Consider the following 12,346-nt stretch of genomic DNA (forward strand, 5'->3'; position numbering starts at 1 on the left):
ATTTCTTTGAATTTTCATAATACTCACCGTTTCGATATTAAAATGATTTTGAAATATTGCATATTTAAGCATCGTTTATTTGAGTGCAGTGAAAATCAAACTTTTATACTAGCATTGAGTAGGGACTCGATTTTAATTAATATTTCTTTATTAAAGTAATAAATCATATTCATTAATTTTATATCAGCTAAAACCATTGACAAAAAACCTTTTTGTTGTGTCTATATAATCAGTATTATAAGATAAAAAAATTGTATAGTTTCACGCGTTAATGTCTCGGGGGTTACTGGTCCAATTTTAAAATAGCTCTCTGCGATATATATAGCTCATTCATTGAGGAAGGTTTTCGGACGAGAAACGGATCAGTAATCACCGACGTCAATTTTTACGGAAAACTATGAAACAGACATCCATTTATACATGAAATTGAATGCGTTTCAACCCAAGGGTACAGTGATTGAAGTAATTTTAATTATTGCAATAATACTACATCTTAAGGCTTAAGTCATTTGTGTGCTTAAACCTTGATCTTGATTACGTCATTGATTTTCGTCACCATTGTATATAAGGATATGTTACAACAGATAGTACCGCGATTCAAGGCATAAGAAAAAATAAATACATAAAAAATATTCGATAACGATAAAAGTATGTGATTTCATTCGAGTAAATATTCCATCAATTGGATAAAGCTATATAAATAAACTGCTTTCCCTAAATTATATTTATTTCAAACGAGTGTTTCATCAATGAATCAAATAATAAAAAAAAGTCCCGTTCGCCGTCTCCCGAGGGAGGGGATGGGGGAGTTGTCAATACAGTACAGGAATAATAATGCTGCGATATGCGTGTGTTGACATTCACTCTAGCTATTATTTGAGGAGGATCCCGGGGGATGCGTTGTTACCAAAATTGGGATTGCTTGTCGATGTATTATATAGATTAGCCTAGATGTTTCCTAGCCTCGCCCGCGTGCTTGTGGTCTATGGGATGAGTAACGGGTTTGTTTATTGTTATATTAAAAATTAAATCATAATTCAAACAACGTAGCCAAGTGACCACAATGATTCAACTCAGGGTGAGTTGAATGTCCAAGACTGTTTTATCGGTCTGACTGTATAACAAGCAAAACCGTATCTTTATGATAAAAATCGTAATCCTTGTTTTATATAAATATAGTTTCTTTCATTATTAAAACTTGGACAGGGAAAATGAATCGTTGTCGTATATCGATATCGATAGCAGCGCATCCCTAGCCAACTCTCCGTGGTTGTTTAGATTTTTACGCAAACAGCAGCGGCCCATCTTTCTAATTGCCTTAATTAAAAGCACCAATCGTGGAAGCGAAACACGGGAAATCAGAAAAAGTTACACTTTTATTTCATTGGCATTACGATAGAAATATTACAAATTATATAATTAATCTGTTCCTTAAATATTAATTAGATGTTCGCGAAATATTATCATGTGTGACATTTTGTGGTTTGATAGTCTGTGCATGCATAAATGTTTATTACAACTTAACCAATAAATACATACATTTTTAACTACACATTTTCCAATCCTGCAAATTATCTTTCAATTTGTTGTTTTAATGAGCAGTCATTGTTTAACAGAAGTAAACTATACATGGTACACGCGCGAAGTCGTGTACAATTCATATAAAATTAGGGGTAATTTTATACCATTGATCCCCTTTAACTTGAAATTACCTAAAATCTTTCCTTAGCGGATCCTTACGTTATGAAATAAACCTATGTATGTTTAATTTAATTTATTTCAGCGCTTAGCAAGCGAATTTATAAGTAAAGATGCTATGTATGTTTAGTGTACATAAAGAAAACGGTAGAAAGTTATAACAATAAATTCGTTCGTGCAATAAGACGAATCGTTTAATTGCAAATACTCCATCCATCCTGATAACCTTAGGGTAACTATCAATATCAGAATACCTATATGGGTAATTCTAGAGTACATTTAAGAACTTTTTGTTCTATACTATACAAGAGATTGTATTGTTTTTTTTTTAATTCTTTTTTTAAGGGGCCTTTATAGGCAGCCTATATGTCGGCCCCATCGTTACACGCTAAATTAAAACTAAGACTAATTCAGTTTGAGAGAATCACTAACAAATTCATATACTTTAATTGCGGAAATACTCGAAGGCTTACTAAGAAATTGTATTGTTGAAAACACTAGTTGTAAATCTAAAGCCTATCAGTCCGTACAGTGAATTTATTGATAATGATTATTTTTTATCTAACTTCACGCTACCATTAAGAGAACAGTAGTCCTCGTAAACGTCTTTAAAACTCGCTTCAAGATTATATTATTCTTAATAATTTCGTAGAAATGTTTTATTTACATAGAGTACAAAGGACATGCTTTCCATAGCAATGCAAAACTATTATAGTTTTTAACTTATTTAGCTTCTTATATATTTATTTCTTTGTTTTAATAATGTTTTCCTCTTTCTGACATATTTCTCTCGTAATATATAAATAATCGTATGTTCAACTTTTTCTCATTATAAGTACTCATTTAAAAAAAAAAAGACATCTAATTAAATCCATTCATAATCCAAACTGAAAGCAAGTAAAAGCGCGAGGTGCAGCTAGTTTTACGTATATATCGTAGTTCAGTATTTTCAGTAACGACAGCAATCCGACACGACCCAGGACTGTTAGCTCAGCCTCCCCGTTAATTACGAGCTTCGCTTTAATTGGTCGAATTTTAATTATCACCGGATTGCACGTTTCGATCGCAGATTATTTAAGGATAGAGCTAAAAAAACGTTTTTTTTTATTTTAAAATTAGAATCTGTTATTATTTAATGTCTAGAGAAATCATTAATTTGAGTTTATATCAATGCGTGATTAGTGATTATTGGATTATTTGGATGATATTTTCACTTTTATTGTCCTTAAATAGAAGTAAAAATTTAATTGATTATAAAAAACCTCAATGAAATGAGACATTTAAAATAATATGAAAACTCAACACACATTTGAACTGATTAATGCGATATTACACAAGTGCAAACAGCGCCAGGGGGAGCGGTGTGGGGGGGGGGTACTAAGGCAAACATAATTAGCGCAATTCGCCACTCTTTATATTAACCAATTACCCTGAGGCTCCCCGCCGGGAGAGTTAATAAACTGCGGACGAATATAATACAATTAATTCTTAAGTATTCACATTACGTGATTACAAATTTATATTAATAGTTTTAGAGTTTTAAGATATATCGAAATGTCTGGGAATTGTCTCTCGTTGTGGCCTGTGTGGCCGTTTCGTAGCTGCTGCTTGAATATTAATTATTGTCTATTGTATCACGTACTTTTGTATGCGTATTTTAGTTAATCACTAAAATTATATAATTTATATATGTATATTAATTTATTATTATGTTGTAAAATATTTATATTAACTAATAAATGTTCATACAGGTCGGAATTAGATAGAACACCTCCCCTCCCGCCGTCTCCGCCGCCGGCGTCGTCGGCGCCGCCGGGGCCCGTGGCCAGCACGACCAGCGATACGAGCGAGATGAGTGGGCCAAGTTCGATCGGCGGCTCGAGCGAACTGATCGGTTCGTGTGGACTAAACGGTTCCAGTGGACTGAACGGATCAAGTGCACTGAGTGGTTCAAGCGGATATGGTGGTTCAAGTGGACTGAGTGGTTCAAGCAGCCTGAACTGTTCAAGCGCTATGAGTGGCTCGAGCGCTTTGATTGGTTCCAGTGGGCTGAGTAGTAGTGGGTGTATGAGTATATCTAATGTATTTACTAGTACTAGCGGAGTGAGTGGTTCTAGTGGATTAAGTGGTGCAAGTGTAGTGACTACTAGTGGTGTCTATTCGAGTGGGCTATGCGTACCGTCAGGTGTAGCATCGATGGGCAGTCCAGCTCCTCCACCAGCTACGCCGCCGGTGCCGGAAACTCCATTGCCGCCCCTACCCGAACAACCACCAGCGACTGTAGCGACGATCACAACTACCGTTATTACTGTAAGTGGTTTTGAATGAAACTTTTAACATTTTCTGATGATTCAACAAATGACATTCAATGGTCTCGGATAATATCCCGTTCACTGGTGAACTGGGGGAATTGCTGTAGATTCATCCAATAAGCCAGGAGAGCTCCCATCTCACGCTGTGTCTGCCCACAGACGACGTGCGTGTCGAGCGGCGGGGGCGCGGTGTCCGCGTCGTCGGGCAGCGCGCCGCCCACGCCGCAGCCCGCGCCGCCGCCCACGCTTACGCATCCGTCGCCCACTCCTGAACCAGGTCAGTACGCTCACTCTTCGGCGGTTACGGCCCGTGTTGTTTTCGATTGACGACCTGAGGATTTTGACAAACGATTCGAGTCGAAGCGATTTCTATCGTCTCCCTTCCGTTAATCAATCGTTACTTTAAATACATTTGTCTTTTTCCATATTATCTACAATGACATTTTTTTTTCGGTTTTCGGTTCGAACACTATCTATGCGATGTATGTTTACATTTCAGCTAGACAACCTCATACTTTATAATAGATAAAGCGACTCAAACTCATAAAGTTCCCGGTATTTCTATTTTTAATCTACCAACCGTATCGGGCTGACAGCTCAGTCCAGCTAACGACCTTGAATATGTGCACATCTTATATTATCAAACTCCAGGCTAACGCAGAAGCCTGCCAGTCTGCTGCCTCCGTAACAGCCTGTGAATGTCCCACTGCTGGGCTAAAGGCCTCCTCTCCTCTTTTTGAGGAGAAGGTATTGGAGCTTATTCCACCACGCTGCTCCAATGCGGGTTGGTGGAATACATATGTGGCAGATTTCAGTGAAATTAGACACATGCAGGTTTCCTTACGATGTTTTCCTTCGCCGTAAAGCACGAGATGAATTATAATCATAAATTAAGCACATGAAAATTCAGTGGTGCTTGCCCGGGTTTGAACGTGGGTTCAATAGTGGGGTATCATCGGTTAAGATTCACGCGTTCTTACCACTGGGCCATCTCGGCTTTTTTTGAGTCTGCTGCCTCAATACGCGTAAACCAATGATCATAAAGAAATAAATAATAAAATAGAGGCATATATGCAAATTAAAGATTTATGGGAAAAATAAATGTACCGGGTCCGTAGTGAAGGGGTACAACAAGTTGCTTTTTTTTTTCATCCGCGTATTCTTGAATAACTTTATACTTATTCTTAAAACAAACAACGTTATCATTTCAAAGAACAATTTGTATCTGTGTTTTAAATTGAAACTATTTCAGTACTTCTTTTAATAATTTTCTATATATTGTTATTTTTGCTAAATCTTATCGCAATCAATTAATTTTTTCATAAATAGTGGACACTAACGCCATACATTTTTGAGATCTTTAATGTTCCTTTAGTAAAAAATGTGTTTAAATGAAATGGGCTAATTACATAAATATTCCTAATAGGTAATTTAGTTCCAGATTATTATGTTTCAAAGTAACTAACTTATATATAATGAAATTATCTTGAAAATATACATGTTAAATTTTAAATAAACTAATTCGGATTTTAATTATTATTATTTTATATATATAAATAATTATATTCTCAAAAATTAAAAGGAATAATGCATACCGTATTAAATATTTTAATTATAAATATAATAAAGCGTTTGTAGTTGAGTTTGAAAGTTAGGATCTCAAAATAAAACATCATTTAATTATAATACGTAAACATTTATTTCAACAACGGTAACTAAATTAATTTAACCTACTGCGCTCCCACACTCGCGACACAAACGAATCACACGTTCTAAGATCACGCACTCGACGTGGACGGCTCTGGCGAGTTCTGCCCCGTGGTAGTCTCCTCGGCGTGGCACCTCTTCCTGTGCTTGTGCACGAAGTAGTACGAGGGAAACTTGGAGCCGCACGTCTTGCACGGGTAGTAATGTATGGTGGAGCGCGTCTGAGCCTTCTTGTGGCGGCAAGCCCATTCGCGCTCTGACGTCGGCTCCTGCCAGGCCACGTTCAGCACTCGGCTAAATTTCACCGGCCCGTCGCAGCACGCGATGTCCAGCACGGTGCTGCTCTGATGCTTCGGAGGATCGGAGGGCTCGATGCGTTCCACGTCGAGCTCGCTGGACGTAGTCGACGACGGCGAGGGTGGTGGTGGTGATGACGGGGGAGAAGGCGCTCTTGCCCGCCGCGGCACAGGTCTGTGCGCGCCGGGCGGGGGCGCCGGTCTTGCCACGCAAGGACTGGGTCCCAGCCACGCGCGGTACAGAGATAACATCCTCGTTTCGCTGCTGACGGCAAACTGAGCTCGCGGCTCGCGATCTCCGCTTTATATACACCCGCTCTCCCGAAAGTTTGTGTTGAAAATGTTGAACGTCTTATGGAAACGCGATTAAATATTAACGTAGGAATAATGAATGCGAAAATAATAGGGTTTAGTTTTCGGGGACGGCTCATTATAAAAGTGGCCTATTGAATATGCGACATACAAAACCGCCAGCCCCGATATTTTAATTTGTTAGAATCGCGAGGGGCGTATTTTATAAAATGTAAATACGAGATCTCGACAAAGCACTTGACATTTTTTGTGAATCTCGATCCACAATGGCGTATAAAATATTCCTCTCGGCATAATAACCGGCGAGTGTCTGTGAGTCGGCAAACACTTAATTCACTTAGAGGTCCCCGGGGCCGGCGGACCTTGTTCCACACCGCTCCATTGAGAGTTAAACACCGAATCTAACTAGTATTCATAACTGTCTTTTGTTAACTACTTCAGATTTCAGGAAAATTAGCCGGTCGTATTAAAATTCTTCATACTTAAACTTCAATTTACTAAAGATTCGATTTTGAATTTGAACTAAAATTGCACATGAAACTTCAGAGTTTGAAATAATATTTAAAAAAAAATCGGCAACACGAATTTGTTCGTAATGTAACCAAACGACCGAACATTCTTCGTATAAAATCTCAGAATGTCTCTTTACAATGACTACTCTATTATTCAAAGCTATTATTTCCCTGAGGTTGAATTTTTCTTACATTTTTTATATTCAATTAATAAATAAATGTCAAGGAGATTATTTGTATAGGACTGACGAACAGAAAGATATGTTATATCCCTTGCGAGAAATATTAGTTATGCACTTAAATATTATCATTAAAAGAAAAAGTATTTAGCCTTACAAAATAAAGAGACAGCAAATGTTCGAATATAATCTGTAGTCCCAGTCGAACATTTTAAATATTTTTTAACAATTCCATCAGGACATCAAATCAACATTCGCTGCGTAGCGGGCTTATCCGCGTCATCCGTAATCCTGGCTCCGGTGACGTCCACGTTCACACGGAATACCAAATCAACCCTGTCTCGCTTTAAAAGGGATGTTTGCAATGCTTTGTCCCAAAATAACGGCTTTCGAATGTTATTGTGATTATGAAAATAACTCTTTCAATAATTAATAATTAAATAAAAATGGACACATGTATTTTTTAGTAATTGTTTTAAAGATTTAGTTACGTAGTTTTTGAATATTACATTTATAAAGAATAAAAAATTCTTCTTCAAAGAATCAGAATTTTAAATATGACTTTTGAAAATGAAATAGACTATATCAATTCATTTTAATATGATCGAAAACGATACAAAGTCAACAGAGCCTGAACGTTTAATCTGCAAGATGTCTCCCCTGTGTTTGGTCCGAGTAAACGTGGCTGTCAGTAGCTCGTTAAATTGTCACGCTCGGTATAACGCAGCAAACAAGCGACACTCAATCACATCCAAATCGCCAGTACTATACATTTCCCATGTCTCTGCTGTCCCAAAAATATTCATTTTTTATTTTATCCGACATTGATAAAATTTTCCGTAATATTTTAACAATTTGTGGCAAAAATTTTACGTTCTTTCAGACATTTTAATTATTGCTCGGATAGTACATTGAAGTATATACTGTTGTCCTTGTCCAAATTAATAATAAATAAATGAATGCATTTAGTATCTTTATATTAAAAATAAAGCAAGTCCCATGTTGGGCGCCATTCCTTTCACCGCTAATGAACACCGAATTATGCTGAGTTTAATTACACAGAATAAATCGTGGAGTCGGATCCAATTAGTTCTTGTACAAATATCAGTAATTGGTGTATTTATCGACAGAGCGCGCTCGGTTTTAGAGATGAATTCGTAACTTTTGAAATATATTTATATAAATTTAAATGTTACACGGCTTTGATAGTTATGTCAATTTTAATATCATTCCGTGAATTTATATATGAAAGAAAAATAAATATCACTTTCTCTTTTAAGTTGGGAATATTGTTTAATATATGAATAATAAGGCAACTGAATAACTCAAAATATGTACACATTTTAAAATAAATTTAAACATTTCGTCAAACAATTAAACCTAAAAAACATCAATGCAATAGAAATATTAAATAGAAGTTCGGATAAAATTTTTCTGTTTTAATTACGTTACATTCATTGAGTAAATATATTCTTAAACATATGACTAGATATAATACCTAAAATTGTAGACAAAGGACTTGCCAGTAGTTTCGCTTATGAAAGTGCAACCTCAAAAGTTAAATTATCTGAAGGAAATGCATTTAATTGCTAGTTGATTCGCTTTAACTTTATGTAAGCAAACAAACTGAGCTTAAACATCTAACTTGATACGGCTTATATACTTTCTTAGAAACATTATACCTAAACGTAAATTATACATACTACTAAATATAAAGATTATTAATTATATCAATGCTTGCAGGTTGCAACAACGTTTATTTAAATACTCATTCAATCGGAAAGTATAAATGTCCATAATAAACGTTAAACATTAAAACGGATACGCTAATAGGTAACAGTGGAACAAAGCGTTAAATAATGTACAATGGATTATGAGGTACCGCCCCCCACCCACGCTAATCTGCTTCGCTTTGCAAATTGGCGCCCAACGTGGGCCTGAATATTGCACGTCCGTCTGATGCGCCCTGATTCGAGAATTACCTCACATTCTGATTTAAGGCTAAATGTTTAATTGTTTAGTGCGATCCGGATTTGATAGTGGTTTAATTGCATTGTGGTAGAATTTATTTACGCTTAACGATTACCAAACATTCATTCAATACCTAATTGAATGTTCGGTAATAATGCGTATGAGAGTTCATGATGAATATATTTTATAAACATGTCGCAAGGACTTCATCTTGACTCGACTTGCTTTCGACTTTGCTTCATTACTCCAATTTACTTGTCAGCTTTAGAATTTTCTTTAAAAAACTACAATTAAAATTTCAAGAGCAATATTGATTCCAAAGTAAATGTAAGTATTTATTACAGCGGTTACGGAAAGAACGAGTACACCATCATCCACGATACCACCATCGAGCACGCCCACCACCACCGCCGTGTCAGCAAGTGCATGTGCCGTGTGTTCGGCGACGGGTGCCACTAGGGCGGTAGCGCCGTCGAGAGCCGCCCAATATGGTCTGGAGCCCTCGACGACGGGTGCGAGGGTGTGTGAGGCGTGTCACTGTCGCTGCGTGCGAGCGAGACGTAGCAGGTGCACGGTGCCCTCGTGCGCGGGGCCCAGAGCCAAGCGGCTGCGACACCTGCCGCCGCGCTGGCACGACCTACCACAAGATTTGAAGAGGCCGCTCATGGATGAGTTTCGTAAGTGGCATTGTGTACACATTCCTATAGATTAAGAGTTTAAATGTAACTGTTTTCACATCAAGCCGTTCGTCGTCTATATAAATTATATCTATGCCTTCTATGGAAATCCTGCGTTATGGTAATGGAAGGAGGATTCAGAATGACTTATGATGCTGATGATGATCAGGAATTTAGTAATATTATAATGCAATACTTGTTAAAAGATTAAAAGAAAAGAAAGAATATAAGTATGTTTTAATTTCACAGAAATCCCAAGTGACCTTAGCAAATGCTGCCTCACTTGCTTCAAAAGGATAACTCGACGTCTAGATACAATAGGGGAAGGGGGTTCCGCCCCCGAACCCACAGAGGACGAGGCCTCTAAGTTTCGAATGCTGCTGCGGGAGCATGGCACCGCCTGGGAGAGGATGTCGGCCGCTAGCGGGCGGACTCCGGCCAGTCTGAAGGCCTTCTATTTCACATATAGAAAAAAACTCCAGCTTGACACGTTGCTCAGCGAACGGCAACCCTCTCGAGGCAGCGATACGGACGACAGCATATTGAGCTCTGGAGACACGGATACTGCTAGCGCAGAGTCCCCCCGGCCCCCTCCGTTGCCAGGGCCCCGGACTGATGCTGTGGCTCCCAGAAGGCACCGACGGGACGAGTATGATTCCTCAGCTACGGAGACGGCGGACGAAGAGAACGACGCTCCTAGCGCGAAGGTATGAGGATAAATTTAATTAATTAGATTTGGTTAAGTTTTTACAAATTGATAAAAATATCAACTTGAGCAGAAGAACTTTTATTTTTATGCAAATAATGTTAAAAACCGAAATGAGTCAATATAGTTCCGTAGCTCAGTGTACTGACTTATTCCTCGGCGGACATGAAAATGTTACTCTCAATTTAACTTGGCGCGGCCTGTACCCCTTCGGGAATACACAGAACCGCATTGTAGAGGGAACGAAACCGTATTGTAGAAGATTGTACTGTAACAGGGCTCTGTTTATAATGTACAATTAATTTATTTAAAAAAATACAATGGCCTTTTCCACTGAATATATTTTTACTAGTAAATTTAAACATTATGACAATATCTGTCATATATTTATTCAAAATTATATAAAAAAAATTAAGAAATATACTCTTGTCCAAATGCTGTATGTATACATCACTTACAACTTGTACGCCCCGTCGTTGTTTGAATACGTTTTTGTTTTAAATAATAGTTTAAGCAACTTTCTACTCGGGATTTCTTGTTAGGATCTACTTTCCGACCCGGTGCTCTGACAATTTGTATTTAGATTTTAATACGGAACCGTGTGTTGCAGTCCGTGGCTCCCGCCCCCGCCCCCACAGCCGCGCCCGCTCCCAGCGCAGCGAGCAGCACAGCGAGCAGCAGTGCGGGCGCGGTGAGCAGTGCTCCGACGCTCACGATGCGCGACGTGGTGCTCAACATGATCGAAGTGAGCTTGCTCAAGAACTCCCGGCCGCCGCCGCTGCCGCCGCACACGATGCACCACCAGCCGCCGAAGGTGACCGCCGTTCTTCCTAGTTCCGACATCGTATCGATTCGGTTTCCCCAACTATCGTTATCGGTACCCTGTTAATTGATAAATGTTCAAATGTTTTTATAAAGTACTTTTAATTAAACTACTTTATTTATTTGTAATTTGTGAATAGCGAGTTCATGCTCGCTGTTCGATCGTAAGGAAGTGCGTCATTATATCCATGGACCGTGGCAGGTGTCGAGTCACGAGTCGCTGGCCACGCTGACGGTGGTGAGTGGTGCGCACGCGGGGTCCCCACGCTCCCCGTGCTCCCCGCACCGCGGCGCCACCATCACTCCGCTGCCGCCCGACGGCAAGGAGCTGTTGCTGCTGCACGTTGAGCCTCGGGCGCCAACCCACGTGCCCGCGGAGCCGTTGCTTGATCTGAGTGTCAAGCGACCGCGACACGACCTGCCGCCTAAACCCGTACGTTTATATCTTGTTATCGTACAGCACGATACGAATATATATTTCACATAAAGCGAACTTAATACTTAAACTCGATCTCCGCAAGTCGATCTTAAGCTTTACTTTGCAATCTGTCATGTTGCTTGTATTCACGCCGACATCGGTCCACAGCCTCATCGCAACGCAGAATACGCGACGTACCGCACGCAGCCGGACCGCGAGTCCCCGACGTACAACGCCAAGCCAAAACCCGTGTCATCCCCACGTCCTACTCTGAAGCTGTCCAACCCGAAGGGCTCCATTACGCTGGGCACACCCGTCGAGACCCGTTTCGAACAGAAAACCGGTTCAATCACGGCCGGCACGCCGGTCCACGGCCCGCACCACTTGCCAGAGAAGCGGAACATGGACTACCACCGACGGCGGAGTCCCGGCGGCGCGTACTACGCGGGCGCCGCCAACCAGCCAAGACCGCAGTCGCCATCGTTTTCAACGGTAACTTGCGGTCCACTTAATACCGCTATTACATTTTTGTTTCCGTATAAATCATATTTATTTATAATGTTTATAATTCGTCTCGTGCCCGGAGATGGAGGAAAACATAGTGAGGAAACTTGCACGTGTCACGGATGCGAATCGGCTACGTCTGTATCCCTCAACCCACATCCTCCTCACTCCTTCACTCCTTAAAGGGAGAGGAGGTCGTAGACCAGTAGTGGGACTTAAAAATAAATCATGA

At 39.6% G+C, this 12,346-nt stretch overlaps 1 protein-coding gene across 6 annotated transcripts in view; it reads left to right on the forward strand.

Moving 5' to 3' along the window:
• LOC126775702 (uncharacterized) overlaps window positions 1–12,346 on the forward strand; it is a 109,029-nt gene that overhangs the window by 90,520 nt on the left and 6,163 nt on the right. For all 6 annotated transcript variants that reach the window (XM_050497772.1, XM_050497770.1, XM_050497767.1 and 3 more), the window contains 7 exons: window positions 3,450–4,008; window positions 4,170–4,287; window positions 9,332–9,664; window positions 9,914–10,371; window positions 10,981–11,184; window positions 11,395–11,625; window positions 11,779–12,102. In XM_050497772.1, coding sequence (XP_050353729.1) covers window positions 3,450–4,008; window positions 4,170–4,287; window positions 9,332–9,664; window positions 9,914–10,371; window positions 10,981–11,184; window positions 11,395–11,625; window positions 11,779–12,102 — 2,227 coding nt within the window. The remainder of the gene's footprint in view (window positions 1–3,449; window positions 4,009–4,169; window positions 4,288–9,331; window positions 9,665–9,913; window positions 10,372–10,980; window positions 11,185–11,394; window positions 11,626–11,778; window positions 12,103–12,346) is intronic.

This window comes from Nymphalis io, chromosome 18 (genome assembly GCF_905147045.1).
Source record: "Nymphalis io chromosome 18, ilAglIoxx1.1, whole genome shotgun sequence".
Lineage (NCBI taxonomy): Eukaryota > Metazoa > Arthropoda > Insecta > Lepidoptera > Nymphalidae > Nymphalis > Nymphalis io.